Here is a 25,239-nt window from a genome sequence, read left to right on the forward strand (position 1 = left end):
TCTCCTGCATCACAAACAAAAGCAGCAAAGCAGCTGTGCTGCACTGCAGAACTGGGGCAACTGTGAGCTACCAGTATGCTATGGCTGAGAGGTCGGTCAATGGGATCACAGGTGGCATGAGATGATGCATTTCCAGCACAGATAAGAAAGGACACAAGCCACTCTACAATACATTCAGCAGGTCTAATCAACTACTTACAAGAAAAGGAAATTCACGCTAACAAATGCAAAGAAGCAGTGCTAGGGCAATGACCAGGGAAGGAGCAAGCTAATTCCAAGAGATTTCAGCTATCAAAACACAAGTTGAAAACAACAGGCTTGCTATTTACTTGGAATGGGTATAAAAACAGGGAAGAAGAAAGATTATTTAAGCTAACAGGCAATATTAGGACAACAAGAAGTAAACAGAGATGAATCAAAGTCGAACTGCAAATACAAATTTCTAAGCTACAATAGAAGAAGAGTTCTTTGAAACAAAATACAAAAATTTAATTTTAAAAGCATCTCCAAGCTTAAAAGCAACCCACAGCTGCAGGCTCAACTCAGAATTCCCTACTGAAGTTCCTCTGTGATCATTCTTCGAGTTTCTAAACTAAAATGACTATTTTCTTCAGATCTGTCCTGTGTACCAGTTATGCATAACAAGCAATATATTAGCCCCTTACATACTTAAAATATTTAAAAACATTAACATGAGCTAATTCTGTTCCTAATCATTAGCTAGACAGAAAGATTACCAAAATAGGTGCATTTAGGCTCTGTAAATATTACTAAAGCTTTGAGTCCTCAACAGAAAAAAAACTCCAAACTTTCCTTTCAGGCAAGGCATGTGTTCCATATCACTGTCCGTAGTAAAGAGCTGGATGTTTATTTCATAAATGCACTTCAGGTGCTGCAAAGCAACACTACTCTTACTTTCAACCCAGCTGTGATGCCTGCAGCCTGACTTGCTATTTGTATTTTGGCACATTAAGGAAGGATCAGTAAGGGTAACTCTGACCCATCAATAAAACTGAGAGGTCCAAACTACAGTATCAGAATATGACGTGAACACTCCAGAAAGGCCCTGTTGGTTCAGTTCTGGGCTCTGACAGATGTTTGGGCTCCTGAGTCCAAGCTCAACATGCAGGTCCTCAGCAGGAAAGCTCCCTCCCAGCACCACCCGAGGCACCCTCCTTGTTGTTAATACAGCAGCACTCAAGGGTGCCGCTGAAACACTTTATGAAGAGACTCCCTCCTCCATTCCAACCATTTATGGCCCATCTCTGAGGAACACTGCTATTCCAGCCCCTAAAAGGTGCGGTGGGATCTTGACCTGAGTGATTCTGAAGTGACCACAGTGTAAGGCAGGAGCACAAGCAACAACACCTCTTCAGGCTCTGGCCCCACTCTTCTAGGCGGATGAGGCCAGACCCATGCCACACTCAGCTGACGAGATGTCAGCCCCTTTAACACACACACAGATGCACACTAGCTTTCTTTGCGCTTTTATCCAAACTACAAGTACATGACAGAGATCTGTGCCCACCCTGGAGCGTTCTTTATACATGGCTAAAAAAACACCAGACAGGCAGAGGGGGCAGGGGTGAAGTCTTTCAAGTAGAGTTCATGCTGACAGGTCACTGTTATCAAATCTCTCCTGATCATACACCTCTGCTACCACCTTTCTTCCTGCAAACCAGCGCCCATTCAGAGCCTGAATGGCTTTGTGAGTCTCTGACGCCATGGAGAACTCCACAAAGATCTTGACAATGATCTCAGCATCCTCCTCTTCTCCTTGCTTCTCCTGGTAGATGATGACCCTGTTCACAGCACCAAATTTGCCACATTCTTCTGTCACTTCTCCCTCTAGGTCATCATCAATGTCCTTTGGATCCACCATGTTGCGAAGCACCATCACAGTGGACTGCAGAGAGAAGGCCAAGACAAATGAATTAATACACCTAAGAGACTGAGATAAAATTTGCAAAGCCACATCAGACTATGCAGCATGCCTGAGCCCCGTCGATGTTGAGGCTGGCCTCAGTCAGGAAATCTGTGCGCCATCTCTTGAGCTTTTCTTAGACATATCTTCGAAGCACAAGTGACCTGAAGACCTCTATAATTTTTCTTGTGCTACTCCTATCCAGCTATTTTTTGCTTTCTTATCTTCAATGCCACCACTGTGTATTTTTTAAAAATCTTTTCCTCATCTCTAAATAAAGTTGAAGGATTAACTGGGTCTTTTATACCTCTGACAACCAATGACTGACCAGGTACTTCCACTGCAGGGGATAATGACATATGAATCCGTCAGAATGCCTGCAACATACATCTCACATGCATTTCCCCACCACGCCTTTTGTCCCTGAGCACCTCTCGGTACCATACAATGGTTGAGGTTGAAAGGGACCTCTGGAGGTCACCTGGTCCAAGCTCCTCTACTCAACCAGGGCCACCTAGAGCTGCCCCGGACTGTGTCCAGATGACTTCTGAATGTCTCCAAGGATAGAGACTCCACAACCTCTCTGGGCAGTCTCTGGTTTTGTGCATTACACCCAGCTCTGCCACATCTCTTCCTCCCAGCTCTGCCCATGCCCAACATCACAGGCTAGCAGATACAGCATTTCAGGCTCACTATAATTTTAAAATACTTCATCCAGTTCTTATTCACTTGCTGCATAACTGCCTTTAAAGGCCTACCTAAAGAACAGCAAAAACAGAAGGGTACTTATAGATGGAGAAATGTTAGGCAGCTTTGAGAATGGTGTAGTTTAAGACTCTCCTTCAACACTGCTAAACTTTTTTCAATCAAATATGCCAAATGAATTGGATTCTTTGGGAAAGGTACTTTTGACAGAGGAAAACTGGCTGATAAGTCAGAAGCTCAAAGATGTATTTAAAATTATGTACCTTTGAAAATAAATGAGAACACTCACTACCTAACTCATTTGTGTCCTCCCTTATGAAATGCAAGTCAGCATTATCCCTATTTAGTAAATAGAGAAGAAACATTGTCTATTCAGTATCAAAGCTCAGGAAAACTGCATGTCAGATAGGAAACTCAATCATGCGCAGGAACAGATGTCTTGTCATGCCCAAACAAGAAGCCTGATGAGGTAATCAATACAGTCCCTTCCAATACCCACCCATCCACCGCCAATCCATGAATCTACTGTTCTGTTTAATGTTCTGACTTTTTCTATCATTCATTCCTGTCCTTTTTCTCATTGTAACTTCTGTGAAGTTTTGTTTTATAAACACCTCAGTTTCATCCTACAGTAAAACGTTGTGGGGAAAAGGTGGGCTCAACAGCTTGGAATAGATTGCCCCTCACCAGGTGCCAGTCTCACTTCTTTAATTATAAGCCAAAAGGCCATCATGGTTTGCTTTAATGATGCTAAGTAAACACACAGTTTAATCAGACACACCTCCGAGCCAAGCCTCTTCTGGGGACTGGTCTGAACCCTCAGAGAAACTCTGAGAAGATGCTAAAGGCAGAATAAGAACCATCACAAGCAGCACACAGCAGGTAGCCTTTGTAGTCCCACATGAGCTCCGGAGTACCTATAACACGAGCTGCAGGAATTCTGTACTGCATACAAAACTGCATAGCTATACCACGTTAAGACAGATCTAAACCTCGCAGTCTCGTTTGCTGACAGCTGGAACCAGCTCAGGGCAGTAACACTGCACTCACCTCCTGTTTACGAAGCAATTTCTGCATCACCATATGACGGGCACTGCTGCCAGATATGCTCATGTGTTCCTGTTCACTCAGCATCTCTGGCCTCTCCGACTCCTGGAATACCTCCTCTTCTTCCTTCTCCTTTTTGACCTCCATCAGGCCCAACGCTGGGGGACTAGCCAGGATAGGATTCACAACTCCCACTTGCGGAATAGTGACAGGAATGGGAGGTCGGGCAGGGGTTACACCTGCAAGAGTACAAACTCTGTAGCATAAAGAAAAGAACTGATGTTCTGCAACATTTGGGTACACACCAGCCAGTGATAAAGAGGATCACAATCTGGATGGTTTTATTTGCTCCGCACCAGCAACGACCAAGATGACATAAGCAGCAGCTCAGTCAGCGCACAGGACATGAACACTCAAAACATGCATCAGAGATGCCCAGAGGGAGACAGAGTGCAGGATTCTGCATGGAGTAACAATTATCCAGATTTTCACTCAGAGCACCACGTGTTCCTCTCGTGAATTTCATGTCCCTGTGGTATCCATTATACAACAAAATAAATTCCTGCTATGCTGCACAAATAAAAAAAAAAAAAAAGATCTTGACAAAGCAGGGCAGGGAGGAGGATTTTAACTTCAAATTCTCCTTAGTCATGACCCTAGCCATAGAGAACCATGCTTTGTAACAGGTACACAAGTGACAAAATGAAGAGTAAACACACCTGTAATGACTCCTGGTGCTTGTGCTGCCATTACAGCCTGTGGCAATGCCCCTAATGGCTGGGCCAGAGTCAGTGCTGGAGACACCAGCCCAGGGGTTGCCAAAGTGCCAAGAACCGCAGCTCCTGCCACTGCTTCCTACAAGACAGAAAAAACAAACACCAAACAAAAACAACCGAAAAAACCCCAAGTGTTAATTCTGCATCGAGAAGTCATACTATGGGTGCATTCAGCTGTGGCTCGGGCTTTTTTCGTACCTAAGAAATATCAGATATATAGGTTCTGAGGATGATAGCTCTCCAGTGCTACTGTGAAAGAAAAAACAAGTAGGCTGCCCAGCCCACCAGTGAAATGTATAAACTACGAGACACCATGCCTTGGAAGAAAAAATGTTCTCTTGCAACACAATGTCACCCATCCTCTCAAGCTGCCACGTTGGTTACTGAATGAAAGACACTAAGGAATTCAATACATGGTTTGAAAGATTCAGGCAATGCCAGAGCAAGAGGAATCTCTACTTGTTTCCACCTTCTACACAAATAAAGCTTTTTACTGATGCTAAGGAATGTGATCCATTTGAAGATTGATGAGAGCTCCCATCCTGCTCCCTCTAATGACAGCACCAGGGCTCTGAGGCCATGTGACAAGCCAGGTGAGGGAACTCTTACAGCTTAAGTTTTTCCCAAGTGATCTGGTGGAAGGTTAATCCTTGTCTGATTCAAGGAACACTGTAGTCAAAAACACTACTGCAATCACAAGGAACAGGGCAAGGGAGCACACAATACTGCTATTTTCAAAAGCTGCACACTTTTAGATCAGTTTAAACCAAAAAATCTTCTCTCTAGTCTTCATCCTTTAGGCACAGACAGCAACACAGCACCGAAACTGGTCTTTGTGATCATGGCAGCTGCAGACAATTACCACACTAGTAAATTTGTCAATGAGACAATCATATAACTAACTTTTGCCAGCACCATTTTTAGTGGTAAGACCCTACTGAACTTCACTACTTTCAATGACTGGAAACTTTCTTCAAACCTCCAGCCTTGATAATCAAAACATTTTATAACCACTTCCTTTTTTCTGTGTTGCCTGCACCTCTTCTCCCATCCTTTTATCTCTTTGCCTCTATACAGACTGTACCTGAGCAAAAATATAATGCACCTTTCAGCATTTTTGTACAGTCATATCAAGCCAAACTTTTCTAGGTCTTTCCTGCATATCAGGTTTTCCAGTTTTCTCAATAACTGCAGTATTTCTCTATACCTTCTATAATCTAAATAAACATCCTGACTCTAGATGACCTAGATGTTCAAACAACATTGGAGATGAACACCTAGTTAAATCATAGAACGCTTCACAGAATCAGAGAATGGCAGGGGTTGGAAGGGACCCCTGGAGCTCACCCCGTCCCACCCCCTGCTGGAGCAGGCACCCCCAGAGCAGGGGCACAGGGCCGCGTCCAGGCGGGGGGTGAATGTCTCCAGGGAAGGGACCCCACAGCCTCTCTGGGCAGCCTGTGCCACTGCTCCGGCACCCGCACAGGACAGGAGTTTATCATATTTAAGTGAAACTTCCCGTGTTCCAGCTTGTGCCCATGGCCCCTTGGCCTAGCGTTGGGCACCACTGACAAGAGTCTGGCCCCATCTACTTGACACCCACCCTTCAGATATTTATAAGCATTGATGAGATCCCCCCTCAGCCTTCTCTTCTCCAGGCTGAACAAACCCAGGTCTCTCAGCCTTTCCTCATAAAGGAGATGCTCCAGCCCCTGATCACCTTGGCAGCTCTGCGCTGGCCTTGCTCCAGCAGTTCCCTGCCCTTCTTGAACTGGGGGGCCCAGAACTGGACGCAGCACCCCAGATGTGGCCTCACTAGGGCAGAGTAGAGGGGGAGGGCAACCTCCCTCAATAACATCCTAAAACATACTCTACGACCCCTTGTTTGTTTTTGTTGTTTTCCAGGCTACTATACTCATGACTTAGAGCTTCCAAATCTTCCTATTCCTTGTTTTCATGGGGCTCCTATAAGCCCTGACACTGTGGAGCAAAAAATTCTAAGGTTTTGTTCCCTAAATGAAGTACCTTGTGCTCTACTCTAAATGCTGCATATATTTCTTACTCCAATCTGCTGCGACATCCCAATTCTCCTCTACATTAACAATGCATCTCATCTGTATTGCCAACTAATTCCATTAGTACTCTTCTCCTAATGCATAGAATAAGGCCACTAACATTTTTATTGGAGATGAAGCACGACCTATCTGTAAGTAATTTCACCGGCAGAGTGAAAGGTCATCCATTTCCAGCACAATTCATTTCCATCTCTTCTTCTCACTTGCCTACACATCTCAAAATTCATCACAATAGCATTGGTCTCATCTAACATCTTCTCACAGGGGTCTCCACCAACTCCTGAACTGTTGAAAGGATATGCTTTAATTTTTTTCTTAATGAAATGTAACAGTAGTCTTACCAAATAAAGTTATGTTCATCTTGCAGGGGAATTTCCCTGGAACACCCAAACATTTTGCATATCTGCTTCAAAAACTTTGTCTTTCCTTTAAAGCTTGTTTTCAATCTTTCCCTACCACTGGAGTGAGAACAAAGTCTGCAGATACCAGTTTTCCATGCTGCCTCAAATGCAAGTATCATGTTTGCTATTCTTCAGCCATATGCCAATAGCCCTGACACAACACTTACTATAAAAAACCAGCCTCAAAACTATTAAGTGTAGATCTGCGCATGACAAACTCTGAGCTTTACACCCACCTAGGATGCAGCAATCCCAAGTATCAGAAGCATAAGGCAGACTGGCTAATTATAGAGGAAAAACACTTATGTAAGCATTGAGTGCTGTAAAGACCATCATAATTTTTTACTAGACTGGTCATTAGCTGCCCCCACTTTTTACTTAAATGGCTAAAGAAATGTTTCCTAATAGCTTTAATTCCTTAATTTGTCTTGCAAGACTGACTTTTTTTTTTACTGTCATTGTCAAGACATTAACTATCTTTGCTGCTCAACACGTCTCTCTCTTCAGTTTCATTTAAGTGCAGAGACACTTCGTCCTTCCTTGGCTGGCATGCTAATTCCAGACTTAAGTTGCAGATCCAAAGTTGTATCTCTGACTTCAGTTTCTCTCTCGTGTCCATGATTTGTTTAGCTCCACTGAGCTTACTGATTAGCTTGTGTTTAAAAAAAAAAAGTGAAATTAAAGCCCTTACAGACCATGACTGCATATGTACTTTATTTTAAATAATCTGTTCCATACAGGAGCTATGCTAGGAGCGTAAGAAAGAGACGTTGCTTTCTGTAACTGTTCTTACTCTTTTCCCCAGACAACTACAAATACCCACATGGCAAATCAGACAGATTACCTAGATCTGTACCATGTCTAAGTAAAGGCAACAAGACTTCCAAGTATCTCTGAGGTCTTTCAGAACCTTTTATCCACATATACAATTTTAAGTCTTCCTCACAGTAACAAATTCTGCAGTATTTTGCAGAAAGAAACAGTAAGCTTTATCTGTGTCTGTAACAGATCTCTGCCATTTCACTTAAGTGTTACTGGTTCTTTCCCAAAGTGATTTTGATCCAAACAATTCTTCTAGCCATGCCTCAACTTCCTTCCTTAGTTGACAGCAGAAGTTCCCAGACTTGTGGACTTTTTCCTGGGGACATGCAAACTGCCTGAGAGTTTCACATTAGAGGCAGCTCCTCCCACTTCTACCTTCACCCTTGTGATCCAGAGAAATATTTTTTTAAAAAAGAACTGTTTACAAAATTAAGTACAGTCAGCTGACTAGCAGCACATACAGGCTGCACACCTCAGCAACTTTTTTGCTTTAGAGAATCCAAGAACCCAACAGTGCTAGAACTTTTTTCTTTCATGGGCTGTGGCATCACGGGGAGATTCTGCTGCCCAAGGCAAGAACGATGGGCACAGATACGGGGGTTTGCTTTGAAAGGCAATTCTCCTCCATCAGTGCCTTTTGGTCATAAGCCAGGAGCTTTTGTTACTTCAAGCAAACTAAATTTGAGAACTACTCCTACATCAACATCCAGTTCTGCTCCATCACTGCATTTCCTTGTTTCTCAACAGCTTAAAGCCATTACAGTTGTCTTCCACCTTACTACACAGGCAGTCCTTTCAACAACAGTGTCACTCATGCGACTATTACTGCCCTCACTGGCCTGCCCCCTTTCATGTACTTCCATGCATTCTTTCGGCCTCTGCTATAACCATTTCCCTAATCATTGGATTGCCTATCCAGACAAGGAATCCCCTCCAACCTTCCCCCACCACTTCTTTAAAGTTAGTTCTGATCAGCTGTGACAGACTCCACTCCAAAATGCTGGTGTATCAGATCCTCACAAGTGTCAGGGGCAGGCTTCTACATGTGAAGTCCTGGGAACAGAGTATGATCTAGGCGAAGGGCTTTCATTCAGACTAGTGAATACAGCTGACTGGAAGAGTTTGCATGCCTGTTTCTAGCAGGGTCACAACAATCATCCACTTAGTTGAGTCACACCAGCCTATATCTTACCTGTGCTGTGATCTTTGCTGTAGCAGCTGCTGCAGCAACAGCTGCTGCTGGAGGGAGGCCTCCTGGCGTAGCAGGTGTCAGCAGAGGCATTGGAGGCGTCACAGCTTTACCAACTCGGAGATACTGACCCCCAAGGTCAAAGAGGTTCATAGAGGAAACAGCATCTTGAGAAGACTGTGCTTTCTCATATTCTGCAGTGAGAAACAAGAATATTTTAAAATTATCCTTTTTACTTCTAAACTCAGCCACTCTCTCATCACTCAATTGTCATTTGTATTTGCAAAAAACGACTGCTTCGAGTTCCAGTGAGAAGACCCCTAGAGCTTAGCTCACTCATCTCATCCCTCTGATCACATAAGCATTGTTGAGAACAGTCAGCATAGTGAGCATCTCTCAACCTACATACCAGTGAGTAAAAATATCGGGCTATTAATTATATTTCTAAGTTCAGGCACAGATCTGCTCCAAATTTATTTATATCCCATTGCTTAATGCTATCCTTCCACTAGAGTAAAAAACGAGAGATGAGGATGCTCCCAACCACTCTCCCTACCCCACATCAAATGCCAGACAGCCATTTTACCAATGAAACCATAGCCTTTGTGTTTTCCTGTCGTGGGATCCCTGGCTAGTGTACAGGATTTTATCTTCCCAAAGGCCTCAAACACACTCTTGATGTCATCATCTGAAAGGTCCTGATGAACAGATGCCACATAGATGCGGTTGAAAGCCCGTGCCTCTTCTGCTAGCTGGTCTATAATTGGTTGCGCCTGACCTATATTACTAGGTCTCCCAACCTGCAGAGAACACAGCAAACAGTCCATTAAGCATTCTGAAAAGCAGCAGCATGACTAACCAAGAGTTACAGCAGACAAGCACTCAGCCACCTGACTAGCATTTCAAACCAAATGATGCTTCATAAGGCCATAATTAGCAAAGGGCAACAGTTGACTCAGATCTGGGATACAACCTGCACTACAGTGGATTCTAGAAGTACTGAGATCTTGGACAGACTCTGGTCTCTCCTCCACCATATTTCCCCCATTTATATTCTCTGAGCTGCCAAAGACCATCTTCCAGGAACTGAAAACAATTCTGAAAGCAGAACACAAAGCTTCTATATCCTTCATTCAAAGGCTCCTAAAACTCCCTTAGAAATCAGAGGCTGCAGATGTGCAGTGTATCAGAGATATAAATGCAAGGTATGAAGTACTTTGTAGAAAATGCTAGTTTGCCCCCAGTTTCAATCCCCAAAGTTTCACCTTTGCAAGACCCCCTCTTCCTGCTTGAAAACACACAGCTACAAACCTTTCTTCCCTTCTGTTTAGGCTGAGTGCCTCCTTGCTGTATGGCAAGGGTGGACCTCTACTTGAAGTCACTCACACCCGCTGAGAGGCACAGAGTCCAATGCTACTTATCTACCATCCACACACATACAATATAAGAAGGCAGCATTAAAATATGAAGAATTGTCTTTGCTTTGCCCTCAAAAGACATCCATTTTATGTGTGGGTGGAAAAAAAAAAAAATCGAGCTAGCTTACCAGAACAAGTTTCTAGGTTTTATTAGCATGCTGGGGGGTTCTCCTCAGGGAGAAAGGGACCCAGAGCCACTGTGTACTCAATGGGCTGAATATCAAGGTCTGTTAGGGAACAGACTTTAGGTTATCTTTCACATTTCAGTGCTGTGTAAAGCATTTCTAGGCATAAACCCATTATACTCAGTAAAGAGAACTAATAACTTTCAGAGCACGCCTGCTACTCACCTTTATATTTCTTCCCCCCAGCATGACAGAATTCATCTGCTCTAAGGCCAGCTGAGCGGCTTCAGGTACCTCATATTCCACAAAAGCAAAACCCTAGGACAGAAGGATACACTTGTTCAATCATACTAGCCATATCTTGTCTCAAAGCTAGTGCCAAGCTAATGCAGCCAAGACTTCCCATGTAGCAGATTCCTACTACCGTGGCCTGAGAAGATGTTTCCTTAAAGAAGCTTTTTATTAAAGCAGAAAATTGCATGCAGAAGCACTGACACACAACTACCTGCTTCCAGAGCTTCACATGCTTGGAGACCTAATAGCAAAAGGCCGCCGCATACAGGACTGCTAGTTGCTTCGCATCTTTCGTGCAAACCACCCCCACGCACATCTGGTTCCCACTATAGAATCCCACAAAGCTAAGCAGAACAGGCAGCTACAAATGTTTGAAGTTAAAGTGCTAAAAGCAGCCTGCTCTCTACAAGGATAAAGTCTCCTTCCTCTCCTGGAAATGTTCAGGAAGGCCTTGGACAGAAGAAAAAAACATCGCTCAAGGCCTGTTCACCAACCTTGTGTTTCATCGTAACGGAGTCCCAGGACATATCAATGCTTTTTATAGGTCCAAATGGAGCAAAGGCCTGGCGAATGGTATCTTCTCCCAGTTCGTAGTATATGGAGCCCACATACACACGACACATGATGGCCAGGGCGCGCTGCCTCTGAGCTGCCATCTGTATTGGAAAGAAGAACTGGCTGGTTAGATCAGGGGGTGGTCATGGATGTCAGGACCTCTTTCCCTTCCTCCTTCCCTCCCAGGAGCTATGACCCAACAGCAGGTAGCTCCTCACTGGGCTGCAGCACAGCCTGGCACACGTAGTAATAAAGAAGTATTTTCCTGCTCAATGCACAGACTGCTGGAGCGGATAAGTAGTACAGCTCACTCCCAGGGGCAGTCAAATCTTTGATGGGTCTGCCACCTCAGGAGCCTTAACTTCAACCCCACTGATAAGGTCTAACCCTCCCCAGCCTGATCACATCTCCAGCAACACTTGCAGGAGGAGGAAATAACTTCATTCTAGGACAGCTTCCCCTCCAGGCAGCAAAGGTCTCAATTCTAAACACTACTAGCAATCCCCTCCCTTCCCTCCCGCAAGGGACAGCAAGAGATCCAATATTGGGCACCACCTAGTCGCTCCCTCCCCCCACCCCATCCTCCCAGGCAGCAAAGGATCTGGAATTGGGTACCTCCTCCCCACTCCCTCAAGCATCACACACCACCTCCTCCCCCCCACCCCAGGCAGTACGAGATCCAGTACTAGGCACCACTTCCACCGCACAGTTCAAAAGCAAAGCAAAAGAAATTAAACGGTTAAATGAAACTTCTTAGTTAAGTGTGTGGTGCTAGTACTTATCACTGCCTGTTGTTACTGGCTCAGATAGTGGTGCAGCCCCCAAAGACTCCGCCCTTATCAGTTTCGGTGCATAGAAGGTCTCTGTGCTATTTTCTCCTAAGTATGCCTGAAAACCTGTTTGCAAGACAAATCCAGAAATTTCTTACAGCACGTATCCAAAAAATCAGTATCTTTAAATTTTCACCCTTATTGCAATTCTAGAATTGCTACTACTAATTAACATTATTCAAGGAAGATGCTGCCTACAAAAAAAAAAAAGAAATCACAGGTTTGGCCAGCATATCCTAGCAGCACGTCTTGGGACCAAGGCAGAAATCAGGTCTCTGTAGAAGCAGCTCCCTATGATCAGCAAGACTGAATTACAGTGCGTTGGAGATATGCGCAGGGCTTCATTCCTGTTCTGCGTGGAACAGATGGAACAAATGTAAAGCAGTAAGGGCTACGGACTGTTGCAGAGTAGGCAAATGCAGCATTAAGCTTGATGCCTCTCTCCCTCCCAGCACCACAGTGCTTGGCACCAAAGCAGGGAGCTCTGAACAACCACCTCTTCCCCACCACCACTGTTTAAGACTGTCTTTAATGAAGGCCTTTACGAGAGGCCTACTTTCAGAATACTGTAACAAGCGTGAGCACAATGAACTCTGACGTGTTTGGGGATGCTGCAACTCAAATGGCAAAATAGAAGGGGCAGCATTTTATCTGTGACCGTCACAGAAGCATGGACACAAACTGTACCTGAAGAAATCCTTCTCCCTCAGAGTACCCATATGTGAGTGACATTGACCATAGGAGGAAACAAACTGTAAAGGTTCAACTCCTGTTATTTAATACAGCAGGGATACTATAAACAGGAATGGTTCTCACCCCATACTGCTGCTCCTGAAGTGATATTAAGCTTGCCTCTTGACTGGGTTTAAGTGTTTCACACAGTTAAAAGTAAGCTGTTTTTCAATTTACTCTGCAATGCTGTGACTAGGAGGACTATGGCACGTGTACGCGCAGGACAGCTGACGTGTTGTCTCCCAGGTTCTCCAACACATTCCCAGATTTGGTGCAGGAAAGCCAGTGATCAGTAGCCCCTCAGTCTGTGCAGTGTGTCCATTTATGGGTTCAGAGCCATCACCATTCTAAGCCCAAGTGCCTGAGTGAAGTGCCTCACCCATAGTGCCACAGGCTGTGATAAAAATTTAGTGTTTTACTAGGAGTGCTTCTTGACAAGACACTGCAGCCTTGCACCAGGCAGAGGGATTTTTTCACCTTCTGCAGGGTCCATATATACATAGAGGACATTCCCTTCTTTTCAGTTATCAATGCAACGGGTGCACGAAAAATGGCATTTGTCCTCTCCCATGGCAGCAACCTTTACAGGAGGAAATCCGCATCTTACCCTGCTGCAGAGATCCTAACAAAACAGGCGGGGCAGAGTTAGGAGGACTCTGTTACATCAGAAACGTATTAGAAATTTGGACCTACAAAAGGCAGGACTAAGGTGGACCATGATGCCTACAGGCATATGTGGATCACTAACAGGAATCAGCAGCATCAAGTTAGGGAATGATGCAACGTACACCTGTGAACTAAGCACATGACAGCATCAGAAACTCATGACTAGAAATCTCATTGTTTTCGCTAGCTACAGTAAGATTTTGCTGGCCACTGGCCCTCTTTCTCCACCTATCAAGTGGAGCTTGAAGTATCTGCAACCTTCATAAGGCAGCAGCTAAGAGTTTTATCCATATAATGTTGCCGTTAAGTGCTTATGAAGGTTATTTTAAGGACAGGCCAAAACACCGTCTTGGAATACTTCTTTAAACAAAGGAGATTATTCAAAAACATAATCACTAGCTTCAATTTTAATACAACAACGCCAGGAAATTGTGCTCATCTTGCTGAAGTGATGTGGAAATTTTGAGTTGTAATACTTGGAGGATTAAGTAGACAGGAAGCTTTAATTTCAGGCACTAAGATACCGCAATAGGAAGTTCAGGCTGCACTTCCTTCATGTAAGACTTGATGAATCTTGTCATCAGGAAAAAGTGTTGGACAGAGGTCTGTTTGCGTTTTTTACATTCCTGATGGGCTTTGGGATAAAGCATTTGCTGAGGACAGGGTCTCCTAACTACACTGAACTGCACTACAGCCGAATGATTCAGAGCAAGCTCCTGCTTCTAGGTTCTGTCCCATCAGCAGTAGTCTCTCACTCCCTAGAGACAGAGGAATGTTTTAGGAAAAGGATTTACAGTACTGACTATGCCCTTGAGGCTAATGAGAAATTAAACATTTCCTGTTGCATTATCAGTACACACTTTTCAGCTGTTGCCCAGCTGTGAGTAACAAGCCAAAAAAAAATTTAAGCACAATTGATGGAGTTACGCTATCAAGCCTGCATGTGCATTAATTGGATGGGCATGAGGGTTCAGAAACCAGCTATGCCAAATTCACATCAAAATGTATGCTTCTACTCCATTCCAAACTTACACACCCCCATAAAATTTATTTCAGCTCCCCTGCTGACACACTACCTACTGTGGCAGTGTTAACAGAGGGGAAACAGGTGATTTTACTTTTAATGCATCTTTCATTTTGGAGTACAAACCTCCAGTTGCATTTTACACGAAGCAGAAATATTATATTCCAGCATGATGGAAATATATTTACAGATTTACAAATGAATGTACATGAACATTTGCATGCAGACTGGAGCTTATAGGACACTTTCTGCAGTGGCCGTTGTCCAACATGTCTAGGAAAAAGGAAGGGATGGATAAACCCGGGTAATTAAGCTCTTTGCGGCATCTGATTAGAAATTCCAGCACTAGAGGACTGCACAGGTTCTCTGAATAGTCCTTCAGTTCTGTACTTCCATCCTGCTTTTACTTTACTTGAAACATGCCATATTCACCTAGTCTGGAAACACGCACAGTAAGAGCAGTCTTACATCTGGGCTACAATATATTCTGCAAACCTATGGTGCCCCAGTCCTCCCCAGCACCTTAGCTGCCAGGTCTCCGGTGCTGTGACTTTGCTTCGTAAGAAATTGCCCATTTGTGAGTTACCTTGGCAGTTAGTTTTAGGTCAGGACCTCAGAACTGTAGCATCCCTAGAAATGCAGCTCCCACAATTTCACAGGTGTGTTCAGAACTGTTCGAAATCTAAAGCTTTCTTTGCCAACTGACTCCAGGACACCCCGACTGCCAGTGTCACAGCAGATTGCACCCAGCCTAGGGTCTTCCTCTGGGGAGTTTACACTTTGCCTCTGCTTGTTGTGCTTGTCCATAACAGGTGGGTATGTGGGAGGGTTGTGCTGGGTTGAATTAAGAGCATTGTATTACCACTACATACTTCCCCACTCTAGGCCCTGACTAAGACAAAGTGCCCAAGAAGAAGTGAATATGTCTATTGACCGATTGTAAAGGTGAGAGAGGATCTCCAAAGCCCATTGTCACTGCTGCCATCTGAAAGACAGTAAAGACAGAGTTCAGTCTGTTGGAGCTGAGCATACTACGGCTGTTTGTAAAAACTCAAGCAGAGCGGCGGCACAGGGAACCTGTGAGAGAGGCCTCTCCTTCCTTGCCCCTCACTGCCTGGTCCCAAGGACTGTCCAGCGCTGGGACCCTGCAGATTCCAGTCCCACCAGGTCAGGGTGGAGTTGTGCTGCTGCCACTGCCTCAGGAAGCAGGGTCTTCTCCCAGGGGGGACTCAAGGCAATAGTAACCTCTGCAACCACTGTCGTTGATTCACCCCCAGCATTTAAAAAGGAGCCCCTCAACTAGATCAGACACTCAGAAACATGCACAGCCCTGAAAGGCCAGAGCTGCCTAATGTGGCAAGCACATCAACAGTAATTCTTCATTAAAGAAATCCAACATCCCAAAGGCATTATTTTGGGCTACCTAACTTTGAGTAGTAGGCAGTGAGATGTGTTCAAGAAACCTCTGAAGGAAGGGAGATTTAAACACCAGTTAAGGGTTCTCCCAGTACATAGGCATTCCAGCATTAGCAGGAACAGCCAACGAACTTCTCTGACACTGAGAGTGCACCTGGGTGAAGAGGAGGGTAACGGAGAAGCACTGTCAATAACACAGGAGAGACAGGCACCCTCCCTCAAGCAGAAGTGATGGTGAAAGGATACTATTCCCAGTAACCCTAGACACCAACTTAAATCTAACTTGAAGTGAAACCCACAGCAAGTTCTTTGGCTTCTGGCATTTCAAGATGCATTTGCCCATCCAACAGGAGAGAAACTCGTAAAAATTCACCCTTTGAAAGAGTGAAATTTGGGGACAATTTGTACAGGTGAGTAAAGGGAGTTTCTTTAGTGGGCTGAAGACAGTATACTTCAATTTCACTGTGGAAACACAAGTGCATGTACATGGCTCTGGGCAGGCCTCAGGGCTGTGCTCTGGTTCTAAGTGCAAAAAGAACTCCACCTTGTTGGGGAGAGTAAGACACAGAAGGAGCATCTCAGAGGGTCTCTCACCTGAAGGTTGGTGAGCTGCTGTTGCTGGTGGGCGATGGTTTGCTTCACCAGCACGCTCTTGATACTCTGCTCCATCGCATACTTCTTTGCCTAGAAAGAAACACAGACTCTGTAGTCACGGGACAATACCAGAGTAGGGAGCGATGTTTGACTTTACACCACAGTTCCCCAGAACCACACAACTGGCTGCCGATAGAACTTTTTGGCACTCCAGCCCTAAGCACTAAGGCACTGTACATTAGCCAGTGGCCAACAGCTTACTAACATCTTGGTCTGCATCTCGGAGATGAGAGCCCTAAAATGCAGCATAATGCTTGAGCAGAGGATTGGATGGACTCAATCTGCAGCAGGCACAATGTTAGGAAAGCGGCATGCACTACACACTTAGCATTTCCCCTCTTCCGCCCTCTGCCCCTTAGATCCCACCATAGCACCTTACCTGCTGGCATGAGGGCAGGACAGATAGCCTCCTTCAAGTCCTTTCCACTCAGAGAACATCTGGACAAAGAGGTTCTACAAAAGGGAAGGGGGCTCCAAATCCCCATGTCCAGTCTCTTGACTGGGCACTCCCCCTCTCTTTTTTTATCACATCTGGCCTGTTCTAGTTTGGAGAACCCACTGCTTTTGCTCCCTAAAATGCTCCAGCTCTCCTTCTCTGGTTCCTAGCCTGCAGACACAAGACTGATTTGTCTTTTTCTTTCAGTCTTCTACAAATTTGACAAAGCCTGAGCTTTACACCCAGTGGTGTTGACATGGAGGCTCTTTGTCAAGGGAAACCTAATACCCACATATGTGCCTATTGCCAGGGGACGGTACAAACACTTTCAGCCAACCCCTCAGGCACCTGCTTTCCATGGCTGTACGTGTTTGGGAGGTGCCAGGGAACAGTAGGCTCTAAACCGTGGTTTTGAGACGTGTGCTTCGGAAACCTGGAAACGGACAAGGGGATTTACATCTGTCAGCTATGGAGAAGCCAGAGGAAACGAGGCCGTTTCACACTGTGAGCCAAACAACACACACACAAGCAACTTCAACATTACGGGAACATTCACACGAAGCCTACCTAGAACAATACTATACTTGCCTCACGCGAGTACAGAAGACACCTAGCCCACAGCTCCCACATTCCCTGGATTTATTTTCTTTCCCCTCTTAACTCTGCTCTCCTCTCAGTAAGCCAGGCATCACTCACTCCCATCAGGAAAGTGGGCAAGAAGTCAGCAATAACTTCCCCACCAGCTGTATAAAACAGGACCAACAACCAGAAATCAGAGCTGGACTGAAATTTTATCTAGATTGAAAGAGGTTGGCTCAAATGCATTGAAAATACTCCCTACTGGGTCTCTTTACAACAACATGGGAAAGAGCATAAGGGAAAAATAGAGATATTTCATAACATGTTCTCGTGTGGATAGAATAGAAGACCAGCTGGAGCATATTAGAAACCTATTCCTTGTAGAGTACAGGCTGCTCCTCGCAGTAACTTTGTGGCAGTGGCATATTGTCTTAGAATTCCAACATGATCTTAAGATTGTATGTGCTTATGATTTTGATTTCTTTTCTTTATTAAAAACACTCCCCCCACCCCAACAGCAAATTCCACATCATGCTCCCCAAAAAACATCTATAAACTCTAAACCAAAACAAATAATTCTTGGGCACAAATTTGAAAGTGTAAGTCCACACAAAGCATGGCCATTACCCCATACATATTCCTGGTAGGCGAGTTCCCTTTTATAACATCAGTAACAGATGCTCGTTAAAAAAAACCAACCCAAACAAAAACAAAAAACACCCAAGAAACAAAAAACCAAACAAACAAGTGTGCTACAAAGCAAATTCACATCAAGTTTACTCACTTTCTGGAGAGCTTCCTGCTGTTCTGGTGTGAGCGGAGGAAGCCCCAGCTTAGCTGCCGTGCTTTGCCCATTTTCCATCTTAATGGACTCTGTACCCTAAGAAAATAGAAAATACTCATGAAAAACTGTTCTCATAAAAGTGACGAATTTCTGCATTCCCAGAAACCCAAAGCATTTAATGTCAGAATGTCATAGTTGGCTAAAAAGTCTTCCCAGACCTCTTAGTAACTCATGAAAACCTGTTAATATTTTAGCCACTCCCTGTGGGAAAGCTATCCCATCACTTATACAAACTGATGAACATGTTGGATACTTGAAGAGTTCCCTAAACACCAGATTTTCAGTTAAAAGAAAATGAAAAAATCCCCAGTCTTCACTCACATCATCTCCATCCTACCTCTCAACAGATAAACTCCGTCAGATGTACCCATCCATTTTCTCCTTCCACTTCTTCCTATACTGGTTTGTCAACCTTGGTTTCTCAAATTCTCTTTTTAAAATCTCTGAAACTTTTCCAAATCTCACATGCTGTTCCGGGTGCAAAGTAACAAAGAAGGACTAGTCTCATACTTAGTATACGATGCACACTGCCTGCCCGTGCAGATTCCCAAACCCAGCATCAGAATCTGTCTAGAAAGCAGCTTCTGGGCCACTGAACTGACTTTTCATGGTTTCAGATATGTGTGTAGGTAACAAATGTCAGCCCTCTTTGTGTTTTAGGTATTTTACCGACTCCTCTACCTCAAGCTATGTTTTACACTGAAGTCCATTCCTGTGGAACACTGGTCAATTATTCCTACCATGTTAAGTAACAGTATGTTTCGGTAAGGTATATCTAACAACCTTGTTTTTGTTAAAGTGGTTCAGCAGCTTATGTCTTTCTGTTAAGCATCCACAAACTTGTATCTTCAGGGCATTATTCTTTGGTATCCATCACTATTTCCAGTCAAAATAAGGTTCATCACTGAAAGCCTATTAACAGATGTCTCAGTTCACCAGTTTAAAAAAAAACAAACACTCTGACAAGCACAGTATAGAAAAAAGGAACAGGCCTACTGAGATGGCAAAACAAAACCAGCTCTCCCAGCATAGGAACAAAGCTGTCACTTGGAAAAGATATAATATAAAAGTAATTGGCATTTCAGCACAAGGAACAGCGAGTATTCCCGCTGATTTTGTTCCCATTCATTCAGAACAATCACTTGCTCGTGGCACTCAGTACCAATGACTTGGACATTTCCTGTGGCCACGAATGTCTCTGGAAGACCACTGATCTTCTCCAGGAAAAAAAAAAAATCATCTTACAGGTACATCATGACCTTACAAACATAATGACAAATGCAGAACATCAAAAAGCTGGTTTTTGGCTACATCTGAAACCTCAGAAGGAAAAACACGTCTTTCAGAAGCAAAAGATCCTGCATCATGTCTGCACACAAACTGCGTGTTTCATTGCATCCTCTTTATCCTATCACAAGGCAAAGGGGAACAACACACTGATAAAGAGACGAGCTGCTGCAACAATTCTCAACAAGACAAAACAGAACTGTCAGATACACTTGGCGATAGCAGAGCTATTCAGGTAAAAGTGCACACAGGTTTCCAGGAGGAGAGCCACACACTGTACACCGGACTGCTCAAGAGAATGCCAGCCCAGTTCCTGCACTGTGTCTACTGCGATAATACTCAGTAGACAACAGACCAGTCACCCATTTCCTCCAGGATCACAAGCTCCCTGACAGTTCAGTTTTTCACTTATGGTATTTTCATATTTTTTTTCCTATATATCGATACATAGATCATTCTGTTTGCGACAGGGAGGAAAAGTGCAAAATAGTCAAGATATTTAAACCACATGAGTTCTGTTCACAGTAACAGATAGACGCTACCTAATTATAATGAAGCTCAAGCACATTCACAAGGTATTCTCAATTTAGGGCAATATTTTAGATTTTAAAACTTACTACTGAAGTAACAGAAATTGCCAAGTTCAAGAAGTAAACAGCAGCAGAGAGGAGAAAAGCAGCAGCTCCTCAGAAGGCATCTTGGTACAGGCACAGGCCCAAGGTAACAATCCTCAAGTCCTCCCACCAAAAAGGAGTGGAATGCAGAGCACGAGAGCCCCAAAACTCGAGGCCTCTTAAGTGACTGCTTTATCTATAGTAATTGCAAGTTCTAGCTTTAAGAACAGAAGCTTTGATGTGACAGCCCTTCAATACCAAGGCCACGAAGTACCTACCGTGAAGGATGCAATCCCCAGTTGTATCTGCTGGCCCATTTGCTCTCATTGCCCATACACTGGATGCAGGACTGTAACATTAGAGTGTTCTGTACAATAAACCTCACCAGCTGACATCCCTCCACACTGTTACAGAGGGACCCTGCACCTACTTTTCCCTTGAGGCAGGGCTGCTACAAATCCTTTCCCCTGACTGATCCGGGGTGGGGGTGGGGGGTGTGTGTGTGTGATGCTAATGCTGCTTAGTCAGCTCATTAACCAAATTTATTATTTTACTCACTGGGTATAAAGCGGGGTCAGATTCCTTTTAAGCAGATAAACCCTGATTAGCGCATGCAAGGGAAAAAAGGCTATTTTACAGCCTGTCACAGTGGCACACAATCAGTTTATTTTCCCCACCGTATACACATTATTTTATCTGTTCTAACATATTAAAAGCAACATTTGCCATCACATTGCCCGGTCATTCTTTATCTTTAGATCCCCAGGCAATTTGTTTACCTAAATGGCAGTGACTATTTGACTATAAACTTCTTCTCATGAGGTAAAACTGTTCATTTTCCCAACAGAATCTTGTCCATTCCTTGTGAGGATGCAGAGCAGGACCAGTCCGATTCACACACTGCACCACAGGGGAACTCTATTTTCCTACCAAATCAATGCAACAGAAGAAGTGAGAACGTGACTACAGCACAATTGTACCATTGTTGGAACCATCCACTTCACAACCTCACTGCCTTCTCGGCTCAAAGGAGCAGGATCTGGAGCTGCCTTTGTTGTTCACATTAAGTTCTGTTTGTATCATCCATCAGAAGCAGAACTAATTTCTTCTCTCAACTCAATGTTCATAATGTAAACCACTTAAAATACCAGAATGGACAAATACCCTAATCTGTTCAGTAGCAGACACAGATTAGGCTGAACAGACTTGTGTCTGCGAACACTACTGGTTTCAGTATAAAAATTACCATGGGAAAAACCTAGGTTAATAGCACAAAAGATTTTTTTAAGCATATCCTTTACCAACTTAAAAGTTTCTCCCAGATTAGCCCACTTGCCTCAGCCTACCAGCGACTGCAACCTGCATGCTGCGTCCTACCAGGCTACAATGCTTCCTTTGTTCTTTAGTCAGACTATTAAGGGCAAGAAGTAGGAGTTCACCTACCATGAAAGTAAAGAAAGCTGCAGAATGAGTTCGCTGATGTTCAGAGAGCTACGTCCTCGATCATTCTTACTCTATTTTATAGCAATAATTGAGACTTCTGGTTTTGTGCACTCAGTCTCAAGTTCACCATGAGGGGTTTGTGAGCATTTTCTAGGATCAATGAACATAAAGCAGATGCAAAATAAATCCTCCTAATATAAAAACATACTCTACAAGTATCTGAATACAATGTTCTAGAGTTGCAGTTACTTCGCTGGTCCCTTCCGGTCGAAGTTCACTGCTACACCAAATCACACACAAGGACCTAAGCAGAATAAAAGTGCAACAAAAGAAAGCTGGCACGTGAATAAGAACAGAGGCAGTTGGAACCATGTAATGGCTGCAAACTGGGACACTCAAGTGCACACTACCAATCAAAAGATACTATTGCATAGTCCACATTCGAGTTGAAAACAAGTGTCAGCAAAGCGATGTAGTAATGGTGATCTGTTTGGTACAGGAGGGCTACATCATCTCCAAGATTCATTTTGACTGTGGAACATTTTAAAAATAATTTAAAAAAACCCACTCTTGTTCTTAACTGATTGGCTTAAAAAATGTTTTCCACCCAGCTCTCCCGGCTCTCCTTCCCATTTTTTACATCTTGCATATATGCTATCATACAGTCAACTCCAGAGACTTCCTCAGTTTTCTGCAGACAATTTAAAAAGCCCACACTTTTTTCTGTTGCTATTTCCATTTCCTCTCAGTTTTTAGAAATTGAATTATTGCAATTTAGGAGCTATAGACTTGGGAGAAGAAAAATGTAGTGGAAGAGCTGTCAAATTTAACAATCGACAATAAAAAAAACCTACTCCATTGATTATAATTTGTTATGATTCTTTAAAAATAAAGACTATTACGTATCCACATTTAAGGAAATTTAGACATTTAAGCTCATTAAGTGGCATAGCTTCTGTAAACTGGTTGATAACATCCGATGTCCAGCATGGAGGGTAAAATCAAAACTAAGGATGATGAAGTGATCTAGAAGTGACAAAGAGTATCGAAGAAGCCAGACCCAGGCACTACGGTTCCAAGCTCTCTGCCACCACACATTCCTCTGGAAAGAAACCAAAGATATATGCCTTTGCTGGTCAATGGTACAGCTGTAACAAAAAATTTATCACCGTGGACCCTTTAACATTGAGAGTTTCTTCAAGGAAGGCCACCCTCTGTTACACCAGTCTCTCTGAAAAGCAACAGATTGTATAAAATAATCCATAACTCTATCACAATTCACAGAGAACCAGGACTATTGCTTCTCTCCTTCCTGGCACCTTAGGGTAACACCACTACCAAGAAAAGGCTCAGCACAATTAATCTGAGCCTGCTAGGCAGCAATGTAACAGTGGCTGCTGAAAAGCAGTTCATGCTTTGTACTAATGCTGGCCACCTAGGAAACTGTCTTATTGAAATGCACTGTAACAGTTAGGAGGGAACAAGAAAAATGGGAGAGAACTTGACAGCAGAAGCAGGAGAATAGGAGCTTCTTTTAAAAGAGAAATAAATAGAAACTGTATACCTGTTGCTATGAGCATTGCTTCTGAGCGTTGCTTGGCCCTTTAAGGTGGTTTGAACTCCAAGAGTTCAGGCACATTCGTTGGAAATTTATTACATGGCTGAGAATTTCTCTGAAGTATAAACACACACAAGAGAAGAGAAAACACAGAATCTTGTTTATTTTAGGAACCATAACAAGCAAACAACACGAAGATTAAATAAAACAGAGGTGGAAGAAGGACTGATGAAGTACCTGGCCAGTATACTCAGTTTAATCCTTGCAATACCACCTGCATCAGTGCTTGGGATCCTGTATTCAGCTGAATATTTTCATGCTACAACATGGCACACAGTAGTGAAGCTGGAAGAAGCATCACCTGAGTGCCTGGTCAAAGACAATGTTTTTACTTGCACAATAGTTATTTTTCAGAAAAGGTCCTCCTTCACTATATAAATACAGTTAAGTATTTTGCCCTTATTTATTATCTAAATCTTCATGGATTCAGCTATAAACTCTAACTTTGCAAACCTTTCTGTGCACAATTACCTTTTACTATTCATGTATTTCTTCAGCAACTACTCCTTTCCACCCCCTAAAGAATACTTTTTTTTTCCAAATGGGAACAACCATGCTAGTGAGTTATTTCTTCTGCATGTGCAACTAATGTGCTGCCAAAATCTAGGGCATGGGGCATGTCCAAGTTTTTTCCATCTGTGTTCTACAGAGAATGGACAGGGATTAAAACCTTTCAAAATATGTAATTTTTCTAGCATCTCATGACCAACTGTTTACAGGGCTGCATATTTGCCCAGTAACATCTATTTAAATGAACAAGGAGATTCTACGACAAATTTCACTAATATTGTCTGGTAACATAACGTAGTTCTTCCAGAGCACCAAGTTCTATGCAAACCCAACAACTGAAAAGATGAAAAGTCTTAAACACATGCACACAAGTGATCTATGTACCATTGAAACAATTCCTCGTGATGCCTTGTCACTGCATTTGATAGAACTTCTCCATGCTGGATGAGCACTGAGAAATACAAAAATCTGGTAGATGTTACCTTCATATGCAGTGTGCTCCGCATTATCACTTATCTGTCATGGAACCCAGAAATCAGCTCACCTCAATTTTCAGCTCTCGAAGAAAATTACTGTTCCTTACAAGCTACAACACAGTGCTAAAATAAATCGAGAAGCACACAATCCTCACAGGAAAGTAAGTCACAAGGAAACCTATTTGTCCCTCCCAAAAGGGATCACCACTTTCCCTGACCATCTTCTCACCTTCTTACTGACAAATCCTTGCCCTGTCCAGAGAGGCTGAGGGAATGGATTGTTAAAAGTGACGCTCAGGATTGCCACTCTACCTGTGATGCTGTACACAAAAAGCCTGTTAAGCAGTATCCAGTAACCGTTTCCACAATTAATACTTTTAGGCTGAGAACCTCCTAAATAGAGCTAAGTTAAAGCCTCACAAACAGCTGGTCCAGCAAGGGCAGAATCCCCTGGGAGGGGAGGGCAAGGAGATGGCCTGAACATGTAGTGCAAGCAGCTCCTCGGTCAGACTGACTGCAGCTGCCCCTCTCTCCTGCGCACCCCGCAAGTGAAAGCTCCAGCCCTCTGCAGCGCCGAGCAAGCTGGCAGCCACTTCCAACGTACACAATTTCCACCCATAACTACTTCTCAGCTCTGTTTAAAAATTAGCCATCCCAGTAAGGAGTATTCACAGTAATTTCACCTTAGGCTTGTTAAAATACAAACGCATTCAGAAGACAGATCTCTTCCCAAATCAGTTAAAAAGAGAATCCTGCAGTTACATCAGTGCTCCAGAACT

The 25,239-nt window shown here is 43.6% G+C and overlaps 1 protein-coding gene across 3 annotated transcripts in view; it reads right to left on the reverse strand.

Moving 5' to 3' along the window:
• Positions 1 to 1,471: 1,471 nt before the first annotated feature.
• PUF60 (poly(U) binding splicing factor 60) overlaps positions 1,472 to 25,239 on the reverse strand; it is a 30,290-nt gene continuing 6,522 nt past the window's right edge. Inside the window, exons 1-11 of one of the 3 annotated variants that reach the window (XM_009513305.2) lie at positions 23,421 to 23,523; positions 18,453 to 18,548; positions 16,594 to 16,683; positions 15,518 to 15,568; positions 11,271 to 11,432; positions 10,708 to 10,800; positions 9,526 to 9,739; positions 8,943 to 9,133; positions 4,396 to 4,531; positions 3,680 to 3,915; positions 1,472 to 1,906 (exon numbers count right to left, since the gene is read on the reverse strand). In XM_009513305.2, coding sequence (XP_009511600.1) covers positions 1,607 to 1,906; positions 3,680 to 3,915; positions 4,396 to 4,531; positions 8,943 to 9,133; positions 9,526 to 9,739; positions 10,708 to 10,800; positions 11,271 to 11,432; positions 15,518 to 15,568; positions 16,594 to 16,683; positions 18,453 to 18,530 — 1,551 coding nt within the window. In that variant the 5' untranslated portion in view covers positions 18,531 to 18,548; positions 23,421 to 23,523 and the 3' untranslated portion in view covers positions 1,472 to 1,606. Of the gene's footprint in view, positions 1,907 to 3,679; positions 3,916 to 4,395; positions 4,532 to 8,942; positions 9,134 to 9,525; positions 9,740 to 10,707; positions 10,801 to 11,270; positions 11,433 to 15,517; positions 15,569 to 16,593; positions 16,684 to 18,452; positions 18,549 to 23,420; positions 23,524 to 25,239 lie in introns of those variants that run through there. The other 2 variants (XM_064441875.1, XM_064441876.1) reach the window with 2 other exon arrangements.

This window comes from Phalacrocorax carbo, chromosome 2 (genome assembly GCF_963921805.1).
Source record: "Phalacrocorax carbo chromosome 2, bPhaCar2.1, whole genome shotgun sequence".
NCBI lineage: Eukaryota > Metazoa > Chordata > Aves > Suliformes > Phalacrocoracidae > Phalacrocorax > Phalacrocorax carbo.